General features: G+C 42.9%; 1 protein-coding gene across 7 annotated transcripts in view; it reads left to right on the top strand.

The window, feature by feature from the left end:
* Nucleotides 1-27,022, top strand: part of SLX4IP (SLX4 interacting protein) — a 120,611-nt gene that overhangs the window by 86,927 nt on the left and 6,662 nt on the right. For all 7 annotated transcript variants that reach the window (XR_010599978.1, XM_005287402.5, XM_042846916.2 and 4 more), the window contains 2 exons: nt 6,034-6,111; nt 8,736-8,824. Coding sequence is in view for 6 of the 7 variants with exons in the window: in XM_005287402.5 (XP_005287459.1) it covers nt 6,034-6,111; nt 8,736-8,824 (167 nt within the window). In the remaining variant the exon portion in view is untranslated. The remainder of the gene's footprint in view (nt 1-6,033; nt 6,112-8,735; nt 8,825-27,022) is intronic.

The following is a 27,022-nucleotide window of genomic DNA, read 5'->3' as shown; positions in this document are numbered from 1 at the left end:
CCAGATCCTTACCTTGTGTGAATTGATGTAGCTCCATTGAAGTCAATGGAGTTACTCCAATTTCCACTAGCTAAGGTTCTGGTCCATTATTTGGAATACACAGGTAAGGAATTTGGGCTTTGTCATATAGCTGAGTTGTATCTTTGTCATATAGTTGAGTTGTATACTGACAGAAACAAGGTGGGTGAGGTAATATTGTTTATTGGACCAACTTCTGTTGGTGAAAGAGACAATCTTTCGAGCTCCATAGAGCTCTTCTTCAGGTCTAGGAAAGGTAATCGGAGTGTCACAGCTAGATTGTTAAGCATAAAGAGTTAACACATGTTGCAAGAAACCATTCAAATACTGACAACAGTTTGGAAATTCATAGTGGTGGCCAGTAAACATAAGGGTATTTCCTTCTTTGCAGTCAAGGCACTAGAACAATTTTGTAATCGAGACACAGTCTCCTCTCAGTTTTTCATCATTATAACAGGTGGGGCTTATATTTTAATCCCTAATATGTCATCATGTCATGTAAACTGGTGTAAAATCACTATTTTTGTAAATTACTTTCACCAGACAAAAGCATGTTAGAACAGATTTTTATCCCATTCCTTTAGATCTATGGTTCCCTTCCTACCGTCCCCTCACCTCATGCTATTTAGATGAAAAATATGTTGGTCCTAATTTTCTAAATTAGACGTCATCGTCTTTTGTGGGGCGGGGAGAGTGGGGGAGGTGCAGTGACTTGAATTCACAGTTTTCCACCTGCTGGATTAATGCTTTCCCATGCATTACAGGTGCTAAATAGAGTGTTCTTCATTGCAGGCACTAAATTATGCCCACAGAAATGTAGGCTTGGTATGGAAATTATACATAACTAACTAGCTATTTGTGACTATACTTCAGGTCTAAGTACTTCCTGGGGTTTTTTTAGATTATTTAAACCCTAAACCTTTTCTTGAATTGGAACTTAGAATGCAAGGTCATTCCCTGGGGAAAGTCCTTTTATAACACAGTTTTTCTTTAGAAAAAATCCATTTGGCTCTTTTAAGCTGTTTCAGTGAAAAAGAAATGTTCTTCTGGTTTAAAGGATGCAGTGTCAAGTTAAAATGTTGTATATATAATTTTACATATACATTTTTAAAGCAAATGTGTTATTGATAATCTAATAATGTAATTGTAATTTGCTGTTCACTGTTTATACTCTTAGCATATTTGTGACACTTCATTCAGCCTGGGCAATGAAAACAGAATGTTCAGTCTCAGCTTTGGTTTTAGTCCATTTCTAATCAGTTTCATTTTGTTTTTCATTAGCTCTGTTGCATGGATTGCACATGCTTGAGTGGAATGTTCTTAATAGACAACATAAATCTAGAAACCATACTTCTATCTTATCTCTTTTCCATGCCTTTTGTTACAAGTAGCCCTAAAAATAACTATTAGTGAAAGAGATTATAGGGGGAAATATTTTTTTCATCTTTTTTACTTTGTGGTTTTGACAGCATTTTGTGTCTCGTCATTTTCAGTGAGATTGCTCACTCAAGTAAAACTACACACGTAATTTCAAATCAAAGGGGCAATTTTAATCCAAAACAACATGTCAGAAATTTAAACTGGCTGAGACGTGAGAAAAAATTAGATCAGGGATTTTCAGCTTGGGGTCAGGATCCCTCAAGGGGTTGCAAGGTTCTTACATGGGGGGTCATGAGCTGCCAGCCTCCACCCCAAACCCCGCTTCGCCTCCAGCATTTATAATGGTGTTAAATATATTTAAAAGTGTTTTTAATTTATAAGGGGGGGTCGCACTCAGAGGCTTGCTATGTGAAAGGGGTCAGCAGTACAAAAATTTGAGACCCACTGAATTAGATGTTTTGGAAAACAGCAAGAAAAGCTGTACAATCAGAAATGTAGGAGTATCAGGTATGAAAATGTTTTGGGGGCAATCGATCTTCTTAGGCCTGTCTTGTGGTTTTGGAGAAGACTTTGCAGAATTCAGTAACAGAGCCATGCAGGTGCCAGATTTTGCTGGGAAGTGAACACCTGCCAGGCTATTCCAGATAACTCAGCAGCTCATAGGCATTTTCCCAGGCTCCCAGATGAATGGTCTCTAATAGCCGTGGGAGAGGGCTTTCCACTGTTATACACTGTACCACAGGCTCTTCTTGGCAGCCTTGTTGGAAGCTCAAGTCAACTTGGCTGTAATTCCTTTGGAAAACAAGTGTTGCTGGATAGTTTTACAGTATAAACTCAGCGTCTAATATTTCCTCTCAGTGTCCTGGGACTGTGAAATATATCAGGCAGGGCAAATTACCACTCCCTTAAAATGCATTACTCACTGGAGCACATTGTTGCTTAAACTAAACTGCATCCTTGCTAGGACTCCATTTATTCGGTCACGTTTTGGTTTCCAGTGTCTCAGTGAATGATTTTGGAACTCTGATATGATGACTTAGATGTACAGTTTCAAAATCAGAATATCCACTCCCCTCAATAGAAGTCTCATTTCTGCATTATTTACTGTAAACTGGAAAACATTTTTCCGATTTCTGTGTTGGTAACCTACATGTAGGAGGCTGCAGAATACACAGGCTCTTCAGATAGGAAGAAGAAGGCATTTCTGTAGTATCTTCATTTCTTGATCTTGTGTAAGAGACTAGTTAAGTTGCAGATATTTTTCCTTGGAAGGAGCAGAAAGAACTCTATAGTGTTAGTAGCATTGCAGCGCTGCTGTATTATCAGCGAACATTGGCACAGCTGTCGTTTTGCTAACACAAACTGATGTTACTGGATGGAGCAGTTCAGAAGTCCCAAAGACATTAATGCACTAGCAAGAGGTTTTTGAAAATATTTGTTAAAAATGGAATATAATGTTCTTTTAAAATATATTACACCCCAATGCCTGGCATGCAGATATCCACATCTTAAAACACACACCACAATTAGCAATAACTGGCACCCTTACTAGCATTCTCAGCAAAGAGTGGAAGGATGGATGGGTATGAAGACTGAACTTCTCTCTTACAATTAGTCAGAGTTCTTCCAGTTCTGGGTTGATGCACTCTCGAGAAACAGCGTGGCAAAGTGGCTCAACCATGGCTGATGCTGTTCCTTCTCTTTTATCCACAGGGGTTATGAACACGATAAATGGAGGACTTCAGGGTCTAGAGCTGTCAACAGTAGCTTTTACACATTAGATTCACTTTTAAAAGAAATGTACTGATTGCTAGAACCAACTACGCAATATCTACATTGCAATTTCTTTTCATTGCATGATCATACATTTAATACTCAAATATAGATGCAGCTATGAAGAAAACAATTTATTAGGTGGGTTTGATGAACACAAGTTTTAAATTATTGCATGTAAATATTTTTCACCTCCTAAAAGAAAGAGTGAAGAAAATTATTCCTGAGGTGCAGCAATTGTACAGACTGCATTCATCTGCAGGTACAGACTGCATTCATCGTTTAAGTGATAAACTTTGGCTGCTAGAGCTGCTGTACTGACATGATATCCCCTATTAACTGATCAGCAAACCGATATTTAATTGAACTGCCTTTAGAGCCTCATGACAATATAGCTTTCCTGCTGGTAGAAAGGTTCCACAAGGGAAGAATCAATGAAGAGGGGAAATTAAAGAGACATATTTAACAATATCTCAAATTACGTTTTGGACATATCCTGTATGACTCTGTCACCAACAGAAGTCAACTTGGAATCATGCACTAACAAGAGGCAACTGAAGTGAAAATATCATAGAGCTGGGTGGGGTGGGGGTTGTCTTACTCCCAAGAGCAGACATATTGTAAATCAAAGGTCGTTAAGATCAATTTGAATCTCTGCTTAGGTTGTTAGTTGGTCAGATATGATTAAAGACTTACTTCTTACAGGACAGCTGGAAAACTAAACAGATAGACACGTTGATCCCATTCTTAGAAGAATCTCGGGCATGAAGCATTGTGTTTTAGAGTGAGGTGGGAAATGTAAAAGATGATCACCTTTTGTTTGAAGTTTTAATAAAAAAATACGATGAAATTGAAGTACTTGTTCAGTGTTGTGAGGAACATTCAGGCGGAGAGGATTTCCTCATTTAGACATCTATTCTCCTCATTTAGAGACTGGTGTGTAAATTTGTATTTTTACTAGAGATGGTCAAGATTTTTTTAGATGAGAGAATTTTTAATCTGAAAATACCGATTCATCAAAACGGAAACTGTTTGTGGAAATGTGTCAGTTTAGACCAAAGTTTTGTTGGACAGGTTTATCCGGAGTGGGGGGGGGGGGAGAATGTGTGTGTGTCAGAGAGGGACCCCTCCTGCACACGAAAAGAGCCAGTACCCCAGTGTTTAGGGCACTCACCTGGAATAAGAGACCCAGGTTCAAGTCCCTACTCTAAATCGGGCAGATTCGGACTGTTGGCAGTCCGGTCGCTCTTGTGTGCTTTGTGTGAAAAATTTCAAGAGGTCTTGTTTCTGATGCAGAACAAAAACAAACTTTGAAACCTTGAAATTTTTCACAAAACAGAATTCTTGTTTTTTTGCCAGCTCTAGTTTTTACAGACATCTCTCTGTTCCACTGTTACTGAGATCACAGTGGAAGGCATTGTACTGTCACAATTACAATTTGTTTATAGAAAGCGCAAAGTCTTGTTGTCTTTGATTTGGCTAACCCCACTGACAGTGTGTCAAAAGGATAGTGGGTGCCAAACTGGAAATAGCTAACAACAATTTTCTTTAATTGTGTGCTGTAAATATGCAACTAATAAAGGTGATGGACTGCATCCAAAGTGTTCCTTGTTTTTAAAGGGTGGCTTAACTTGATACATCTTGACTCGATCTCTAAAGGGAGTCAAGTATTCAGTTGTCTTCCTAAGGGAACAAGCTGGCTGATAAATTATTTAGGGATTGATTATGATAAATAAGCATGGTACTGCATGAAGGATGGTGTGGTAGAACACCACTGCAGGGGTCATTCCCAGAGGCACTGTGCAAACTAGGAATCTCTGGAGCATGCAGAAGGGAATGAAGCTGCATTGTCATCCTTGTGCTGTGGTCAACATCCGGACCATCTGCTCCTGGTTAGCTCTCCTGGCTGGAATTGTGATGGGGATATGTGGTCCTGCGCCTTCCCTTGCCTTCTTTCTAGAGTCGAGAATGGCAATATTTATTTATAAGCTTTTCTGTGGCACTTGTCACCAAGGTATCTGAGTGCCTTGCAAACAGTAATGAGTTTAACCTTGTCACATCCCTGTGAGGTAGGGAAGAATTATTATCCCTACTTTACAGACTGAACTGAGGCACAGAGAAACTAAGTGACTTGCCCAAGATCCCACAGGAAGTCGATGGCAAAGCAGAGAATAGAATAGAACCCAGTTTTTTTGGAGTTGCAATCCAGTGTACAAGATGATCTTTCTAGCTTTGAGAACCTTTATAGCACAAGGATTCTAAGTGTGGTCAGCCGCTGGGAACGAGGCTCTTTTGCTGAGTTTGATCACAGTTTGATCACCACATGGTATTTATCACTGCAATTAAATATAGCCTGATCTTGAAGGGCGCTGCTTTTCTTGTTGAACTCAATGGGATTGGCAAATGATTAGCATCTTTTAGAATCTGCTCATAGCTGGCAGCTCCATACCAAACTTTTAAAAACGTTACGCAAGCCAAGGTCTTTCTCTAAAAAGCGATTAGTTAAGAACATTTTCAGCTGCTTCCTTGGTTTGTGGGGTCACAATGAACAGTGTCTTAGTCTCCAGAGCTGTTTGTCTGGCACCTCTTGTGGGCAATGAATTAATTGAAATTAATTTCTGTGATTGGATAGCATAACTGATCAATTTTAAAATCCACAGCTTTTTTTTTTTACTCTGCTCTACATTAGTTAGTTTATTCTTGACTCTAAGAAGTTTTTATTAAAACTATTTCTTTTGGAGAGACGCACATCTTGTAAGTGAGAGCTATGCCTTCCTTTCCCCAAACAATCAGGAGATGTGTAGCATACTGTGAGAACAGAATGTCCTTACACTCATTACATCACTCTGTTTAATGTTGCAGGTGGAAATTTTCACATTACAGCCTACTTCATAAAGAGATGGGTCAATCTCCGTTGTGTGGTGGGGAAGCAGTATCGCGGTAAGCAGGCAGTTTCTTATTCCGTTCCTTAACATTTAGCACAATTGGGAGAAGGGAGGGGATCATAAACACAGTGTTTCCATTAGAATTTTGATTCAGTTTATTAGTTTCTGTTATTGTTTTGTTGTGGGATTTTTGTTTTTAATCAAAAATATTTCCAAACTGTTGTTTGTGTGTTTCATTTAACTTTAAAGTTGCTTACTGCCTTTTCCAGACTAATCAGCTCGGTCATACCAGATTTTATATTTGTGATGAGGCTCAGCATTTTACTGAGGCTCCACAAGGTGAATCAACCACAGGTTGCATTCCCATGAGTCACATCATTATTGTTTGAATATCTTATGGTATCAATTGTATGGTACAAGCGTATGCAAGCAAAAGCTTTCATTGAGCCCACTGCTGTAAAACCCCTACATAGGTGATGTCATTGGGCCAGAAATTTTTCTTCTTCATGTTTTTCCAAGCCAAGATGCTCTGTAAGGAAGTGATATCAATCCTGTTGCTCCAACAACAATAAAAAGGAACCATAACAATCACTGCCCTTTCAGCTGATCTTTTGAATTTAAAAGAAAAATAAAGTAAATCAGCTAAGCGGCCTTAAAATCTTTTAACTGCTTGAATAACAATCTTAGTAATGTCTCTTACCTTTTATAGGGTTTTATTTGCTATGTTTATGGACATTTGTTAAGTCTCTTCTGTTTCAAATAACTACTAATTTTGTCTAACTTCATACTGAGTGCAAAGATTAGAGTGTTGATTTTAAGTATTTCAGCAAAGCTGTACATTTTCATGGCTGTTTTGGAATATTAGATTATATTGTAATAATGTCTTTTACATCAAAACTTTATTTGTTTTGGATCTAAGCTTTATTGGAATTTTACATGAAGTATTGTAGTCTAGTGACAGATTTGTTTTGTTAACCAGCAAGAGACTATCTGGCAAAATGTAACAGTTAAAACAACCAAACTAAAATGTATTTGATCTACCAATACTATCAGAAAAAATTCTAAGGCCATGATCCTGTAACGAGCTCCACATGAATAGAACCCCCTGCTCCCACACAGAGGTCGTTGAAAGACAGTAGCCAAATTTGTTGTTGTTTCTTTGTCGTTAATAATAATTTTTATTATTAATAAAAGCTGCTGCCGCACTCTAATAAGTATATTTCCTGAGCTAATAAACACTTTGGCCTCAACAGTTCTTTTAGTCAGGATACATGTAATACTGCAACCAAAAAGAACACATTGTTTATCATTTAAGTACAATTCTGTATTTTGCAATTGAAACGCATGTTGCATTGGTTCATTTTACCGTCAAAGCTGAAATAACACATTGTCAGAATGCTTAATATCTGAGGCTAGGAGCAACCCTTCTGCGTATGCATCTTATCCTTCCTGTGCAGAAGGTGGGGATTACTGCCCCCACTCCCCATCCCAGCACCACTCCTTATTTCCTCTGGAGCCTTTCTGCTTGGAGCTCTGCAGGGCTGAAACCAGAAGAACAGTGGGTCCGACTACAAGCCACCACACCAACCCACAGATCTAGTAGTAATTAATACAGCATTAACTTTTGTAAAGTTACCTTAATGGCTCCTGCATAGCAGCCATCGGAGGACTTGGCAAATGGCTGCACAGAGCACGCTGTCAGTGAAACACCACAGTCTTGTGGAGAAGCAGCCATCCATGTGGATAGCTCCATGTTCCTCCCCTGTTTGCTGCCCTTTGATGGAATGTTCTGAGGGAAACTGTGTGGTCAGCCTCCTAGTTTTCCTGCCTATCTTACCTCTTCCCCCTCCTGTAAGACAGGATGTTCTGGCCCATTGTTATAAAAGTCTGACAATTTCACATATAAATCCTAAATAAAAATATGCCATTTTAATGGATGTGGAAATAATCGCAGATTGCTAAAACAGAACACCCTCTCTCTCTCTCTCTAGTAGTTTTGTCATTAAATGGAGTGATGCCTGATGTACTCTATTCTGATCAGTGGTTCAGAATTGTTATTACTGAATCCTCTTCCCTGTAGTAATGTCAGATGACTACAAAGTTTTGTTGTTATGGATTAACTCTGGGAACTGTGTTTTTAGGAGTAGGATATGTGAGATCGTAGTGGTAAACAGTAATAAATCGTTTAAACACTTTAAAATCCCCTTAGTCATAGTTTGAAAGATGTTTCCATATGTCATGTTATGTCCAATTTTGATGCAATACATTATACTGATGTTATAAACATGACAAAATTTTTGGGATGAAAAGATGAATCATCAGACTAGCACAAAGGAAATATGCTGAACGACTTGCCAGTCAGGTTCCATGTGATATATTTGTCCTGGGCTCAGGTGGACTAATTTGCAGCCTAGTCTTTTCTCTGGAGAACTGAGCTTACTCTGTCCTATTGATAACTGAATGATTTACCCCCTCACCCACAAAAAAACCACAAGTGAAGGGGGAGGAGAGAGTGGGAAATTGCAAAAAGTGAGGTGGGAGAAAAGAATTATTGTGCATTTTAAAATGTCGACTGCTTTGATTTACAAAATGTAGTACACATATACGTTGCCCTTATAAAAACTGTATTATATACTGAAAGATGCATGTAATCTTTTTGGGGTTTGTTGTTTTACACAGAGCTGCGTGTATTTCCAGACAAATTTGTGGTTTGTGTCACTAGACTTGAATCTAATCCCAGTCTTTGGACAAGCGAAAACGGAGCACTGGTATGTATGGAGGAGTACTAGAATAGTCTGATTTATTGTTCAGTGGTGAGACATGTTTCTGTGTAGACTTAGTCATTCAAATGCTAATCTGATATTTTCTAGGGATGGAAAAGATCATCTAAACAATTGGGCCAAGATGTTCACAATGGGAACCTAAAGTTAGTCTTTTTGTCACCTAAGTGGTCTGATTATCAACTGGGCTGAACACCCAACACCTCCCGCTGAAGCTAGTAGGAACTGCTAGAAGCTCAGCACTTTTGGAAATCAGACTACTTGTTTAGAAACCTAACTTTAGGTATCCATTTTTGACTATGTGGCCTTGAAACCTTTTCTGTTACCAAATATTAAGATTTATAAGGTCCACCGTATTATTTATTTTGCCTATTTTTTTGGCATCTCTGTTCTATAAGACAACTAATAAGGGTCAGCGTTGGCACTGCTGGAACAAAATATGTTCCCCTAATAAATTTATGGGAAAAAAGGTATTGCTGGGTAGTTCATTACCAGTAAAAATTATTACTTATATATTTCATCTAGAAGGCTCTATCAGGGTCAACAGCTTATGAATTTTATACTGCAGTTAACCACTGGTTGTCTCATGAGTGCTAACATTGTCCCAGGTGGCCTGTTTTATAACAGGCTGTTTCTTGTGCACTCATGGTGAATGTCATAAGTACACATTAAGGTCTGTGCATGTATTGTAGGCGTGATTAATGGAAATATTAATTTTAAACATTAAATTTAATTTAAGGCCCTTTGTAACAGGAAAGTTTCTTTCTAACATCAGCAACGAGGGCTTTATATTCTTTATCATCTTGGTCCCAAGATCGATAAACACCACAGGATAAGTAATCCAGCAAAAAGAGATGTTTAGGTTGCTCAAAAGAAAATCTAGTAAACTGCTTTTGAAAATATTTTGTTACCAACCGGAACAAAAAACTATTACTCTCACAACATGTGTTTTAAAAGCCACTCAGACTCCTTAAAATGGGACTATTTAACATGTATTTTGACAAAACAAACAAACAAACAAAAAAAACCCTGTGATTGGGAAATGAATTATTATATTTTTCTTTTTAAAGTTTCTTGTAAAACTCTCCTTCCAATCTGAGAGAGTTAATTTCTCCAAAAAGCAACAAATAAGAATTCCCCTCCTTAGTTTCCCTTTCATATGATTCCTATTAGAAGAGTCAAGGCAACTGAATAATGTGCTGCTGTCAAGAATATTTTGATTGTTTCACATAAATATTACAGTATTGATTTGAAATTGTGGTAACTTAAAACTTGAATCCGTCAGTACAAATCCCTAATTATTCAAAAAGTGAATTAACATTTTAAGGGCCTGTTCTATGGGGCTATTCATGTGAGTAAAGTTACTCAGGTGCCTAATTCTTTGCAGGATCAGACCTTAAATCAGAGAGCTCTCCCATCAACATAATAAAACCACCTCCACGGCACCGAATTCACCCATACGGGACCCGGTGTTGAGTGTCTCCTCAGGCACTATGCCTCTGCCCTCAGCACCAACATCACAGTCGGCATTGGTTGAGAAAACCAAGTCGGCACCGATTGCACCAACTAAATTTTTCACTAGGCAGTTTTGGTCAAGGGTTTGGACAACCCCCTTCACCAGGCAGTGCTGTCACCTGATCAGTCCCCATGCTTTTGACACCACCTTCGCTCATTTCTCCACATCTGGATGGACATCAATAATAACGGACTAATGGGTGTTAGAGATCATACGATTGGGATATACCATCCCCTTTACCTCCTGATCACCTACCCTGTCCCATTCCCTGTCCCTCTTCAGGGATCCTTCTCATGAGCACCTGATACAAGAAGTCGATCACCTTTTACAGCTAGGTGCCATGGAACAAGTACCTTTGCAATACGTGAGGAAGGGGTTCTACTCCCACTTCTTGACACAGAAGAAGAATGGGGGATGGAGACTTATCTTGGATCTCAGGAAACTCAACATGTTCGTACACACTCAAAAGTTCAAAATGGTGACACTGGGCATGATACTTCCAGCGCTGCAAAAGGGGGACTGGTTTTCACCCCTCAACCTCCAAGATGCTTATTTTCATATTACTATTCACCCCGCTCACAGGAAATTCCTGGGTTTCACAGTAGGACACAAACACTTCCAGTACAGAGTACTACCGTTCGGCCTATCCACTGCACCAAGAGTTTTCTCCAAAACTCTAGCAGAAACAGGGAATAATGATTTTCTCTTACCTGGACGATTGCTTTCTCAAAGGCCCAACTCAACAAGAAACATTGGACTCAGTCCAGACGATTATCACACTATTCAGGGATCTAGGACTACAGATAAATGAATGAAAATCCACTCTAATCCCTGTCCAACAACTGGACTTCATCGGGGCACATCTCGATACTGTAGAAGCCAAGGCGTCCCTGCTCCTGAACAGATTCTCAACTCTGACAAGCCTTATCTCAGAGTCAGCCCCCAAATACCAGCTCATACTGTCCTGCAACTGCTAGGGCACATGGCAGCCACAACATTTGTGGATGGTTCCGTCCTAGCGAACTAGCCTGCTCAGAACAAGTTAAATGTGTTACTAAACAGCAGGAAAGTGACCATGTGGAATACTTACTTTCAAAAATGGAAGAGATTCTCCTCCTGGTGTCAAGTAAAACATTTCGGCCTCCACAGCACCATTAGTGTTGGAATACCTACTGGAGCTGAAACAAGTTTAGCATCAAGGTCGATCAAAGTCCATCTTGCTGCCATTACTGCGTTCCATCATGAGATTGATGGGAACTTGATCTTCACGCACCCAATTACTAAACGTTTCCTCACAGGTCTCCAGAACATTTACCCAGAAGTTCGCCAACCTACCCCGGCCTGGGACCTCAATCTGGTGTTGAAATGCATCATCAGACTGCCATTCGAATCCTTAGTCATCTGTTCCCTGCTACATTTATCCATGAAAGTGGCCTTTCTGGTCACCATTACTTCTGCAAGGGGTGCTCATGGCCAATCCCCCCTACACAATATTCCTCAAAGACAAAGTCATGCTACATCCGCATACAAAATGTCTACTAAAAGTAACATCAGCCTTTCATATGAACCAACCAATCCATCTGTTCTGTTCATTCCCTCTGAAGCACCTGGCATGAGCCACTGTCAGGGCAGGATGGTCCATTGGTCTGACCCAGTATGGCTGTTCTTATGGTCCCAAAAGATATAGCCTGTAATTGCTATATCTGTCACAGCAAATATATTCGTTAAATCAGTACTTTAAAAATTGAATTATAAAACAGTAGATGAAAAATTATGATAGACACAAACCATCATGGATTCTGCAAAGATTGTGCCACTTGAATCAACTAGAATTCTTGAAGTTGTCTGAAACAGAACAGATATAGGAATATTGCTTTATATTTTTTTTATGGACTTGCAAAACTGCTAAAGAAACTAAGTAGTCCCAGGTATAGTTTTCCTATGGCTTGGAAATTGGCGGGTCCATTTTCAGCATGACAAAGGGTAACAGTTGTGTACCCCAAGGATCCATACAAGGAATGCTGATGTTTAGTATATTAATGATCTGGAGAAGTGGATGAGCAGTGACATGGCATGATTTGCATATCACACACAATTATTTACCATTGACAAGACAAGACAAGACCATAGAGACCTAGCAGAGCTGCATAGATGGGCAGTATGATGACAGATTAAATTCATTGTTGCCAAATTCAGCGTAACAATTTGAACTCCTCATACACTTTGTTGGGTTCTGTATTAACTGTAACAAAAAAGTCCTGGGTGTCCTTATAGATAATTCAGTGTATTCTGTTCAGTAACTTCAGTCATCAAAATGCAATCAAAATGTTAGATGCATACAGAATTAAATAGAAAATACTGAAAATATCATAATGCCAATATATAACTCAATAGCATCCACCCATTGGAGTATGGTATGCAGATTGGGTCATGCAAGCCCCAACAACATATAGCAGAAATAGAAGGGTTCCAGTGGCTGGCAATACAAAAAATTAGGGACATGAAAAGGCTTCCTTATGATGTGGGATTGAAATAATAGGGACGTATTCCTGCAATCCTTTACTGAGGTGAGCAATCCTTTCTCCTGAGTACTTCATTTGACTTAAATCTAACTACTTGCTTAAGGGCTGTGTATCTGAGAAAAGTTTTGTGGGATCATATAACTCTTTTTCGATACCTAAATAACTTGCATTTTAGTGGAACGCTCAAAGTAAAAAATGACTGCATTCTTGCTGTCCCAAGGGCCTCCAGCAGATAACCAGCAGGATCGTTTTGTAGAGCAAACTATCCTCTTACCTTCAGCAGAAAACTCCATAGCAATTAATAAGAAATAAATTCTATATCTTGACTTCAAAATGAACTGAAATAAATATAGTATAAAGAGACTAAATGTCATGGAGGGATTTGGGGCAGTCTCTAATTTCTACAGTTCAGTGCTATCACTTACATTCAGCCCTTATGCAAACACACTGCTGTCAGACTTTTCTTTGCTCATGCCTATCCCTACCCTTCCCCATTCCTCTAGTCACATAGAATAGATGAGTGGTTTTCAAACTGCAGGTCGCAACCCACCCAGTACTGGGTCGCGGAATGTAAGGCACTGGGTCGCAGCAGCTCTGGTCAGCACTGCTGACAGGGCCGTTAAAAGTCCCATCAGCAGTGCTGCCTGGCTAAGGTAGGCTAATTCTGTTCTGACACTGCGCTACGCCCCAGAAGTGGCCAGCAGCAGGTCCAGCTCCTAGGCGGGGGGGCCACGGTGTTCCGCGTGCTGTCTTCCCTCCCCCCCCCCAAGCACCAGCTCCGCACTCCCATTGGCCAGTTCCCAGCCAATGGAAGCTGCGGGGCGGTGCCTGTGAGCAAGACCTGCGCAGAGCTGCTTGCACGCCTCTGCCTAGGAGCCAGACCTGCTGCTGGCTGCTTCCGGGGCACAGTGTGGTTCGCGGTGCCAGGACAGGCAGGAAGCCTGCCTTAGCACCTCTGCCGCGCAACTGACCGGGAGCATGCCCCATTCCCTTGCCCCAGCCCTGAGCCCTCCCCCCCCCCACCCAGGGCCCCTTCCTGCACCCCAAACCCCTCATCTCCAGCCCCAGCCCAGAGCCTACAACCCCAGCCCAGAACCCTGACCCCCTCCCGCTCTCCAACACCCTGCCCCTGCCCAGAGCCCCCTCCAACACCCTGAATCCCTCATTCCTGGCCCTATCCCACAGCCCTCACCCCTGCACCCCAACCCTCTGCCCCAGCCCTGAGCCCTTCGCACACACCAAACCCCTCATCCCCAGCTCTGCTGGGTCGCAGGCATCAACAATTTTCTTCAACTGGGTTGCCAGAAAAAAAGTTTGAAAACCACTGAAATAGATAATGGTTATAAACTGATAGAGATTGAGTTTGAGGATGTCTGTTAAATTAGTGAGAGCTCTACTACTTTTCACTTTATTTCTTCCCCAATTTATATAATCTAATCCATACTAAAATAAAATGAAAAAGAATCTGAAAGTAAAAAGTTTGTCCTTGGTAGTAATATTTCCAGAGCTTGATTGTGCCATTATGATACCAGGCTAAGACCTGCTGGTACTGCCTGTTTTATATGCCTAGCCTAGATATAAGTGGCAAGATCAAGGGTATTACTGTTAACCTTTCTAAGGTCTCCTACGGTCATTTCACATGGTATCATAGTTATATAAACAATGCAGTTCTTTTACCTGTTGGTGTATTGTTTTTCTAAGTTTAAGTCTTATCCTTTTATACTAAAAGTTTATTTTTCCTGGCAAAACCAGATTTTTTTTTATAAATGAAACATAGTACTGTAAAAAGAACGAGGAGTACTTGTGGCACCTTAGAGACTAACAAATTTATTTGGGCATAAGCTTTCGTGGGCCACAAGTACTCCTCGTTTTTTTTTGCTGATACAGACTAACACGGCTACCACTGTGAAACACAGTACTGTGTAACTTATGTTCTTTAATCAATAGTTTGTTCTGTTGTTACCCAGCATATAAATCCAGAGCAAAAGGAGTAACTGTTTGTCTACGTAGAAAAATGAACATAAAGGATATTCGTCTGTTTATACTATATGTAGTGGATGCTTCAGTCATTTAGACTTATTGGACAGGTGAGAGTACCCTATTTTCAGCTGACTCAAAGCTACAATACAGGATTGCAATATTTTTTCAGGAACCCATGTAACATTTTGCTGTTAGTCGAGAAGTTAGCGTTTCCCTTGTCTTGAAATATGTAATAAAATAACTAATTTTTTGCTTTTATTTTATAAAAAGTCATTTAGAGGAGAACTTTTACAAAGTCCTTTTGCATACCTTTTGCAGGCAAGAAACTTACAATTGAGGGGAAAATGGCTGAAGGTACAGGTGTCAGAAAAATACTGCTCTTTTATTAATACAAAAAAATCGGGTCTGGGTATGGTTTAAATCTGCCTTTAATTTCATTAAGAGAAGTTGTCAGATTGACTGAAAAACAACTGCCTTTTTCTCCTTTCTCTTATCATTGGACACACTCACCATGAAGATACTATCTGTGAATCCACAGTTCTGAGTCCTTTGGCATCAGGATATGAAATCAGGAGTTCAATCAGTTAACACTGATTAAACGTTAATTAACATTTTTGCCTTCAAGCAAACATGTAAAATGTGTATCACATGTGTCTTAAAGCACATCAATATCACATTTGTTTTAACTACCTTTTCTTCTGTGGCATTAGGAGTGTCTGTACTTGATAATTTCTGTGTTCTGAGTTTCAAGTTGTTAAACTAACTATTAGTGCTACAATATTGCAATTTTGATGTTATATAGTCACTTTATTTTAATTAAGTTTCATAGGGAGTTTTCCTATTTATCGGTTGCCCAGCTCCATGCCACTTTAAGTAACTCCAGAATCAATAAGAATTAGTCTGAAATATACTGAAATATACTGCAAGATTTCCTAAACTTGTATTAGAAAAGTTCTGAATTCCTACTCATTCCGTTCTTTGCTAGGGAGCACCAAATTCTGATGATCACACTCTTATTTGTTTTTAAAATCAGAGTTTTTTAGAGTTCTATCTAATATTGAATTAATATTAATATTGAAACTCTTGAAACATGGTGTATGTACTACTTCTTCTATTTGATACCTGTGTGAACTATTCTCATGTCAAAATATTCATCTCCCTTTTGGTGTAAGTAAGAGAGTTTCTGGGACATAAGAAAATGATTATCATGAATAATACCATAAATGGGCTATTTTCTACTGAATAGCCATGACAGAATAGCTTATAGATTACTTTTTTTAAGTGACCAGTGTGTTTAAGTGGCTCAGATTTTGGTACCCAGCTTGGGATATCTTAAAGGGCATGGTTTTCAGAGGCAGGTATTCAGCAGCCCTGAAAACAAGCCCCATTTGGAGTGGCCAGTGTTGCTGACTCTCACAATTTTATTGTGAGTCTCACCACATTTCATATTTTTCATAAAGCACCATCCCTTGAACTCAACTGATTCTGGGAGAATCTCACTTTCTTTCAAAAGGAAAGTAAATATATGGCCTTCATGGTCCTGGAAAAATGCTCAAAAATGTGTCCCAAATGCACCTTAAAGGCTCAGAAAGCAGAAGGCAAATAAAAAACCTAATTTTTATTTTTTGTAAATATCATGATTTTTAAGCCAGTCTCCTGGTTTTTGGGGACCTGACTCCTGATTTTTGAGCACGCAGGGTTGGCAATACTTGGTTTCTCAAGTTAAGCATCCAAATTCACCAGTCATTTTTTGAAAATGTGAGTCTTATGTTTCTGAAAAGAGCTTTACTGGGATGGGCCTAACCTTGCCCTAGATAGTACAAAACGACATAGGAAGTTTGGCAAGTTAAGTATTCAGTTATGGAGACTTTAAACATCAAATGAGGGTGGATTTTGACACTTGGTAGTGAAGACCTCTCAGATGGCTTCCAGGAGTTTTGCATAGCTTCCTGAGTCATGCATCATGCAAGTCAATAGATCTACCTACACCAGAAGTAAAACTGTCCAAGACCCATGCTTAACAGCAACAATATTTTGAGTTCATCAGATTGTTCATCCAATTTCAGTCTGGCCAAAAGGTTGTATTATCAAATCCCTCAGCATTTACTAAACATTTGCAATCCAAACTTGGAAACAGTTCCCATTGGCAAGAGTTAGGGGATGTGATCCTTTTAGAATGTTTAGCAGCGCACCAGTGGCCTGGAGATTAGGACCATCCAGACTTTTTAAAACTTGGCATAAAACAAAATTGTGTAACTACAGCCAAGGAATGTTGTAGTTTCAAATTAGCCAGCAAGTAGGTAGAATGTTAATCTTTTGATACTTGAAAGCCCTCGAGATTTGGTGTCCAGTGAAACCTTCCTGTCTGTTACTTGTCTTTCAGGGAAGAAAGCTTATGTTCACCTGCTTAGCGTATGCTGGACTCTCACAAATAGAATCCAGGGCACAAGAGCGTCCCTATACTGGGGGGAATGGAATATGGAGACATGAAAACGATACATTTTGTGAGGGGCTCTTTCGGGGTAGGGAGAAAAGAACAGGGCAGTGTCCCACACTTTCTTCATGAATAGGGTGTTCAGTTACCATAACCTGTAGATCTTGGGATCAGCCAGAGGCTAGGACCATCATGCAGTCAGAGGCGACAAACCTGTTGAGGCTCTTCAATTGGCTGGGAGCTGCCTGTTTTGAGCTACAGTTCTACACTGTAGGACTTTCAATCTCCTGATAAGTCAAGCTTGGACCATCTTTGACAGCTTATACTTGGTCTGGGACATTCTCCATCTGGCATGTAGGGATGGTCTGTCACTCACCCTTCTGTCCCTTGACTAGGAGGCATTTGACAGGGTGAATCATGGGTGCTGTCCAGGTATTCAGCTTCAGTCTTTGTTTTGTAGGGTTCCTCCAGGTGCTATGTGCCTTTGCAGTTTCTGGTCAAACTCAAATGGGCCCTGACCGAACCTGTCATCTTTGATCAAGGAGTTTGTCACTGTCCTCCCGGTCTGGTCTTTGTCATTAAGCCCTTCCTCTGTCTCCTCCATCAGGGGTTGGTGCTCCAGGAGCTGGACTTGCAACTCCTGCCACCATACTAGGACATTTGTGATATCTGGTGTGAGTGGAGACTTGCCAAATCTCTTCGGCAGCCTCCTCATCCAAGTCAGCTGGGTCAAGAGCTCTGGCTCGATGGTTGGAACTGGGTGTCAGGTAAGCTCGCTCTCACCTGTGCTCTGTGCCATCCAGTAAGGCGTGGGTTTGCTGCTCTATCTTGGCATCTGTGTCTCTACTACCGAGTCGTCCCTGCTGGTTAACTGAACCGATTTGGAGGCCCATGTGTCTGACCAGCTGAAGACATGGACAGGGTTTTCCCAGAGCCTTTCCCATTTATGGAAGTCCCTGGTCATCGAACAGTTGGTTCTCTCCATGCTCTGACCCCATCCCTCATTGCCCTGGCCAGTTTCCAGAGAATGGTCCTGGAGATCTTCTGTCCAGGGAAACAATGGGCCTCCCTAAAAGAGGACAGTCAGGATTTGTGTCAGTGTTCTGTGTCAGCAGCTCCAATATGACTAGCAGCTCTTTTACATCAGCCTGAAAAGTCTCCCCAAAGACCTGTCTGAGTAGCCAGTCTTTTATTAGGATCTCCTAAGGACCTGAAAGCATTTCTGTGATGTCTGTAGTGGTTGTTGGAGAGAAGACCTTCTCCTAGAGCTCCTGCTGCATAATCCCCATCCTTCTTCACAGATGGTGGAGACCCCTTCAGTGTGCTGGCTGGTATCACCAGAATCAGAGACCTCCTGGACCATGGCTGGTGGGTCTGGGTGGACTTCAGGGTGCTCACCCAGCGCATGGGGTTGACAACTCCTTGTCACCCCCTCTGTGTGCTCCAGGAGGTGAAGGCCACCCTGCTCTCCAACTCTCTTGCATATCTTAAGCGGGTCTTGCAGGAGGTGCGCCCTGCCTTCCTGGCCCTCTAGAGCATGATGCCAGGACCCCTCCAGGACCCTGGCCCTGTGAATACCTTCAGGCACCTCCAGCACACTGTCTAGTATCCAGCCAGTTTGCATCCAAGTTGCACTCAGGGAACTCATCTATGCACTCATGTTGCACACTGTGCATTTCCTCACTATTGTTTCTTGCCTTGATAGCAAACAGCAGGACATCCTTCTACCTAGCGAGGGGAACTGATGCAGGAGTCTGATGAGGCGGGGGAACCCTGCCTACCTGAACACAGATGGGCCAGTGGGCCAGCCTCTATTCAACTCTGGTCCCACAGCTCATTAGGGATATTAGTTGGTGACTCTTGCATGAGATTATGAGCATGGGCTTGGATACATCCAACACCTGCCCTTCTGCAACAAGAGGGAGACCTTGGCGCATGCCTACCTAGGGTGCCAGGTTGCAGCCCCATTTCCACCTTCTCTAGAATCCCCTGCTGAGGTTCTGGCTGCACTTCTCCCCCACTTCTGTTCCTATACACATACCCATCCAGGCCTCCGGAAAGTTGCAGGACCCCCTCATCCTCCTCCTCCTGGAACTGGCCAAACTGGCCATCAGTCCAGGAGGAGGCATCTTGACAGGGAGGTTCTCTGTGCCTGTGGGCGTACTTCCATGTCTTGGTTATCTTGTGGATCCATGCAGAGTTCCTTTGGGTGGCATCCACCTACTCCTTGGACTCCTTTGCAGAGTCTTGAGCTCTGGGAGTCTCTGCTCAGTGCCCCCTGCCGGTTCCCTCATTTTGAACCTTTGACTTGGACACCCATTCCTATTTTATCATTTGTTGTCCCATGGAATCACTTGTTTTGTTGGGATCTGTGGCCCCTTCCTCTATTGAGGTGGGGATGGAGATTTTTGTCCTAGGTGGTCTTTGGCACACCTTCACAGAATTCAGATAGGCTGCAGATATATGCTCTTGACTGTGTATCTATGGTTAGAACCTCTCTAGGCAGGGTTTCTGTGGTTAGAGTCCTCCAGAGGTGGAGACTAGAGCATAGTTCTCCAATCCACACATGGCCAAAAGCTCGGCGCTATGGCTAGAGTGACTCTGGACAGTGCTCTAGCCATCTCTCCATGGTCATATGGGCCTGGGAGCAGTAATCAGTGAAGAGCAGCCAGAGCCAGAGACTTTGGGACAGTATCATAGGAACAACACCAGAGCCTCTTAGGTATCGCTATCCAACAGGGTTAGTGAGACTCGAGTCAGCTGACCCGTGTCAGGAAACCCTGTGCTTTGAGCATTTATACTGCAATATAACCCTCGGTTAAGGATTTTCTGGCCCATACTTGAACCTAAGGCTCTGGCATCCTCACTGCAGTGCACAGACCCAAGTCAAAGTAACAATATCCCAGAGTGCCTAGCGCCCGCTCCCGCATGTCAACACTCTAGCCCTACAAATGAGTTGCGCTATGGGGAAATTCTACTGCCCACCCTGTTTCCTAAATGTGATGGTGCTTTTGATGGGACCCGGGTGCTCATAAGGAGCACAAGTACATAGACTGCTTAATTTGCTCCTTTGGTGGCTGTGTCAGTAGAATGACTGCAGTTTGAGAAGGCTTTTTACTGAACTACTGAGAATTGGGCTCTCCATCTCTAAGGTTGAATCACATCAGCAGGAAAATGCTCATGTCCTGAGGATAATTAGCACATCAGCCTCCAGGGCTGTTAAACTATTAACATGAAACTTTGCAATTCTTAATTTTTAAAATGGGACGTTCAGTGAAGGTGTTCTTGTTGGTTTGATTGATTTGATTTGATTTTTGTCTGTTTGTTTTGAAGTTTGACATAAAACATAGGTTCCAGAGGAAAAGCACACACACGCACCAGCCTGGCTGCCGCCGGCTGCTGGGCGATGAATTGCATCCCCAGGGATTGGAGTGCAGTGTGCTCCAACACTCCCTGGAATCCCTTATCACTGCCTCTGCTGCACCTTGGGAAGCAAGGATAAGGGATCCCTGGGAGGCTGTAGGGAAGTTTGGGGGCTGTCTCCCTCTCACCGCCCTCACAGTGCACACTGCCTGAGTGCCCCTGCACAAGCGGCCCTAGGGAGGGTGGGTCCAGGAGCAAGAGTCAGAGAGCAGAGCAGGACCAGGCACCTGCCCTGCAGGGAAGGGGAACATGTCCAGGGGAGGGATGACCCCCAACATCCCGGCAGCCAGGAGCCACCTGTCTCTCACCTGTCAGCTTTGCTCCCTGCTCCGGGCAAGCTCTGCACAGCACCAAGGGGGAGCCAAAGCTGCCGCTGCAGGAGCTGCAGGGAGGTTTTGGGGCTGGGTCCCTCTCCCCGCCCTGACAGTGCACGCTGCCCGGGTGTCCCGGCATACGCAGCCCAAGGGAGGTGGAGGTGGAAGAGAGTAGAGTGGGGACCAAGCAGCTGCCCGGCAGGGACGGGGAGCAGCCAGGGTGTTGTGGGGTCATTCCTCCCCCAGCCGTGCTGAGCGGGAGCTCTGCCACTCCCTATCCCCTCTGGGCAGCCGTTTGGTCCTTGCTCTGCTCTCTGGCTTCCCCAGCCTTCTTGGGGCGGCATGTGCAAGGATACCTGGGCAGTGTGCACCAAACTCTGGCTGTGCTCGTGTGACCAGGAAGCAGCTCTCTTTGCGAAAAGCTTCTTCTGATCGGTCTCCACTGAAAACCCTGCAGGCTGATCTGAGCTGCTGCCCTTTGTAAAGGGGGATGGGATGTCTGTTTGCAATGGAGTGCAATAGACTGCACCACAGATGGTTGGCATAGAGAGGACTAAGGAAGTTGCCCCAAGAAACTCTGGGATACGTCTGGAGGATTTCTTGAACCCAAGTCATGCTGGGGCTGCATGCACACAGGAAAGCAATAGGGCTCAGCCCCTAGGTCCCAACTTAGTCCAACCTAGCCCAGGCCCACATGCCCGGGTCTAACTGATCACCATATTTGGGGTCAGGAAGGAATTTTCTCCCAGGTCAAATTGGCTGAGACCTTGGGGTTTAAATTAGTGTAAATGGTGAATTCTCTGTAACTTGAAGGCTTTAACCCATGATTTGAGGACTTCATTGACTCAGCCAGAGGTTAGGGATCTATTACAGGAGTGGGGCGGGTGAGGTTCTGTGGCCTGTAATGCACAGGAGGTCAGACTAGATAATCACGATGGTCCCTTCTGACCTTAAAGCAGGGGTGGGCAAACTTTTTGGTCCAAGGGCCACATCGGGGTTGCACAACTGTATGGAGGGCCAGGTAGGGAAGGCTGTGCCCCTGCCCCCTATCCGCCCCCTCCCACTTCCCGCCCCCTGACTGCCTCCCTCAGAATCCCAGACCCATCCAACCCCCCCTGCTCCCTGTCCCCTGACTGCCCCGACCCCCATCCACACACACCCCGACAGCCCCCCCCGGGACTCCCACCCCCTATCCAACTGCCCTCTGCTCCTCGTCCCCTGACCACCCCCTCCCGGGACCCCTGCCCTTAACTGCCCCCCGGGATCCCACCCCCTTATCCAACCCCCCCTGCTCCCTGTCCCCTGACTGCCCTCCAGACCCCTATCCACATCCCTGCCCCCTGACAGGCCCTCCGGGACTCCCACTCCCAACCCTCCCTATTCCCCATCCCCTGACTGCCTCCCCAGAACCTCCGCCCATCCAACCGCCCCCTCCTCCCTGACTGCTCCCCAGGACCCCCGCTCCCTTACCCAACCCTGCCACTCCCCACCCCTTTACCAGCAGCAGGAGCTCGCAGCCATGACACCCGGCCAGAGCCACCTGCGCTCCCCACGCTGCCCAGCAGGAGCGGTGGGCCAGAGCACAGCCCATGCGGCAGCATGGCTGCAAGGGAGGGGGGACAGCGGGGGAGAGGCCGGGGACTAGGCTCCCCCGCTGGGAGTTCAGGGGCCGGGCAGGACTGTCCCGTGGGCTGGATGTGGCCCACGGGCCATAGTTTTCCCATGTCTGCCTTAAAGTCTATGACTCTATCTAGGAATACAGGTTCAGACCCTCCAGCCCTGCAGGGGCCTGGGACCGTAGGTTTGAGCCCAATGTTAACACAATTGGTGTGTGGACACAAGGTGGTTTAGGCTCAAGCTACATTGCTGTGTAGACTTATCCTTAGTTACCGAGTAAGGCTCTGTCACACCAATGCATGTTCACCAAATATGCAAATGAAATTGTTGCCTTAATTTGCATCAATTCCAGCTTTGGGGATTTTCATTCTTAGCGGTGAAGAGGCCTTGGCCTTTATACCTTCCTTCTGGCTCTCTTCATCCTGCTCCAACTTCTTGGCAGTGCAGCTCTAGAGAACCTGTACTGTTAGGAGCTGCCCTGCTTGCAACAAGCTATGGAATCCATGGGGATGGAAGAGGAGGAGAAGGAGAAGAATGAATTTCCACAGTATTGAGGAGCTGATCTGGGCCCAAATGTAAAGTTAAAGAACTTTATCTTTCTTCACCTCTTCCTTTCTGCTCCTGCAGTGCAAAGGCACATACAGAATGGGTGAGGAGAAGGGAAAAGCATTCTCTCCAATAAATGTTAATGTCCAAGGTACTAGTTATATCCAGGTTAGTTCCCTCTTTTAATAGAGATGGCAGCTGATCCCGTCAGATTGTAGATTTTGTCAGACCTGATTAGCCAAATCAAGGGTACTTTCTCCCACATTCGCATGGAAGGGATCCAACTCACGTGGAGCCAAATAAGTCTTATTTGAATACCTTTATGTGAATTAGGTTGGCCCTCAAAGAAAGCCATGTTTTTACAATTTTAGCACTTCATTAAACCACAAGGAATAACTATTTCTACTAGTTTATCTTAGTTCAGTTTATCTAGCTGTGTTGTATTCTGTTTTTTTTTTTTACTATTTACCTCATCACCACCCCCATTTATTGTCCATCCTAGAGGAGCATCATTTCAAAAGGAGAGAGCTCTGTAAATCTAAACAAAATTACGTGCAGCATCTTTCTCTGTTCTTGCCTTATGAGAGTATTCTGGCTTGGCCTGCTCGTCAAGTGACAGCTTGATAGAGAATACACCTCTACCCCGATATAACGCTGTCCTCGGGAGCCAAAAAATCTTACCACGTTATAGGTGAAACCGCATTACATTGAACTTGCTTTGATCCGCCAGAGCGCAGCCCCGCCCCCTTGGAGCACTGCTTTACCGAGTTATATCCGAATTCGGGTTATATCGGGTCGCGTTTTATCGGGGTAGAGGTGTATTAAGAGAAAATACAAGACAGTAAGTCCAAAACTACAATTTCAGGGGAGTGGCTGGAAAGGAATGCAAATTACACCTGTACTCAGCAATAGAGATACAGGGCCAAATTCTTCTCTCAGTTACACCAGAGTAAATCAAGTTATGGTCATGAACTTAGTCTCAAGTGACCTGTGTTTAATTCCAGGCTCTATCATAGGCTGACCCCTTGTGTGACAATGTAGTTCCATATCTGTATTATGCGGATAACAGTACTTTCTTACTCTCAACTTTTGTCAGTCCTTTCTGTTTAGATTGTAGGATCTGCAGGGCAGGTGTTAAGTATCAGAGGGGTAGCCGTGTTAGTCTTAATCTGTAAAAAGCAACAGAGGATCTTGTGGCACCTTTAAGACTAACAGAAGTATTGGAGCATAAGATTTCACGGGTGAATGCCCACTTTATCAGACGCAAGACTGATAAAGTGGGCATTCACCCACGAAAGCTTATGCTCCAATACTTCTGTTAGTCTTAAAGGTGCCACAGGACCCTCTGTTGCTTCTTAGGGCAGGTGTTGTCTCTGATAGAGCCTAGTATAATGGAGCCTTGAGCTCTCATCTGGGACTGCTTGGCACTACTCTAATACAAATAATAATGATTAACTGACTTCATAGATATTTTCTATTAAGTTTGTCACTTGATGAGCGGGTCAAGACAAACGGATAAAAATCTCTAAGTGCAGTTCAAAAACAATAAATTTCCTCCTCTAGAGATAGAATGTAATTATCCAGAAATACATTGTTTTATTGTAACGTAACCAGGCTGAACATAGAAACAGGCTGAGACAAGCTAGAAAGAGACTGAAACCAAACCAGGGAAGTGGGGAAGAGTTGTTCACTCAGGAAACAAACCTTTCTTTCAGTGCAACATCCCAAATCTTTGACGCAAGAAAGTTCAATGTCTGTATGAGCTGTATTGTCAGGTCTATTTCCTAAGTGCCCAACCCTTTCTATCTTCTTTGGGATAATTAGCTGTAGGGATGTTTTCACAAGTGTGGCTCCATAAATAGTTCCTTTAGCAAACCAATGTTAAATGTCTGTAAACTAGACTTCTGTAATTCGTTGTGGATGCCAATCACTTAGCTTCCTTGCCTTTGCAAGCTGTTTCGCTCTAAATTAGTGTTACACGGAAAAGAATTGATGGTTAGACAATCGGAAGTGGTATTTAATAATCCTTGAAGCCCGCATGATGCACGCCTAATAGTTTTGCCTCTGTGCAAAAGTCTTAATTAAATAGAGTTGCGTATTGCCTGCTGAAGTGAAGTGGTAGAAGCCATGTATGTGGCTAAGGGTAGAATACATGTACATAATACTAACTTCAGAGAACTCTGCTTGTAAGTAGTAATGTTTCTTTCTCTGTGAGCCTGATTTCTGAAGGCTCTCACATGCCGAGATTTAGTGACAAAAAGGAGTGAGCTGACCCTAGAATTTTAAGAACACAAGATTTCTAATGGGTCTTGACAGTTCAAGGGCTAAAGAAGCATTTTAATCTTTTGTGCCCACCCAGTCTCCATACAAATGTAAATATCTTTCTTTAACAATTTGCCAAGAAATCTGGTTTTAATTTGTTAGCAGCAACCCCCATTTCCCGCAGCTTTTTCAGAATCCTGTCACAAGTTTGGCGGCACTTTGACGTTTTTCTCTGTCACTGTGTCATTGTTTATATGATGTCTGCTTCTTCTGTCCTCCTTTTTATGCCTGGAATATTTTTCTTTAATTATTTCACTGGCTAAAAGGAATTTGGGATTACTAGACAGGATGAGAGTAGATTAGCCTTTTTTCTTTCCTCAACAAGCCTTGAAGTTCCCATAGGAAATAAATAGTATTCCCAAAACATACAGCGGCTTTTATTTTTTTAAATTAACTAAAATGATTAGGCCTAATAGAGAACATAAAGGAAATATCACCAATAATAGTTGAGTGTCTTATTGGTATATGTAGTGTGCACTATTGTTATTTATAACCTTTTCTGCCTTCTATTGTGGACTTATTCCAGCCTTAGGGAGTTTACTTTACTCCTAATAGCAAAAGGCTCTCTAGTTCCCACAGAGTCATTCAGAGACTGACTCATACTCCTTATGTTAATTGTTCAGCTCTCAAAATACAGCACTTACAGGGTGTGGCTCCAAGGGGAACATCCACTGTACTTATAGGGCATGTTCAGAAGTGTTTCACATATAAATCATTTTGTTTTTTATTTTTGATGCCTTAACCCTTTTCTGTCACGGTTTATGGGAGAAGCATTTAAAAACAAAATAGAAAGGTCTCAGATAGTATAATAATCTATCAGCAGTTCACCTCTGTACTATGAATTTCAAGCCAGGCTCAGGTCACAAGCGAAATGATATTTGTTGTCTCAGTGTTTGTCTGGGACCTTTTATCCTCATTCCAAAACCACCACACAGTCCAGGCAAGTATCATTCTCTGTATAGGATAGAGCTGAGGTTCGTTGGCTGACATATTGAGTATGGGCAGCACCTGTCTACAGTCTTCCTTGGTCTACTTTGTACTCTCAGGTTTCTAAGTGCTACTTTTCACCAACTACTTACTGTTCCCCCCTCCCACGCCTCCACTCCCCACCAAAAAAGCACCTAATGGACAAGTGGTCACATCTCAATTGGCCCCCTTTTTGGCAATCTCAGCAGAGTGAATGAGATTTCACGCTGTGCTACCTCAACGGCCTTAGAGTTAATCCGTCCAGGGGAGAGTGGAAGCTTATTGGTGGGGCAGCAGAGGGGAAAAACTGCTGCTATCCAGGCTCTAATTGTTCTTTGACTAAATAGGACTTTACTCTCCAGGACTGTCATCCAGTAATTATTGGGTGAGGTTCGTTGGGTTGTGTTGTGCAGGAGGTCAGACTAGATGACTGTAAATGTCATTCCTTGCCATAAAATCTACGCGAAATTCACTGTAAAATTGAAAAATAAAAACCAAACCAGCTCGCCCTCACACGCACCCCCTTACAGAGCTCCCCTCCCTGAT

This window comes from Chrysemys picta, chromosome 3 (assembly GCF_011386835.1).
Source record: "Chrysemys picta bellii isolate R12L10 chromosome 3, ASM1138683v2, whole genome shotgun sequence".
NCBI classification, from domain to species: domain Eukaryota; kingdom Metazoa; phylum Chordata; order Testudines; family Emydidae; genus Chrysemys; species Chrysemys picta.
Note: the sequence above shows the minus strand (reverse complement) of the source record. Positions and strands in the feature narration are given on the sequence as shown.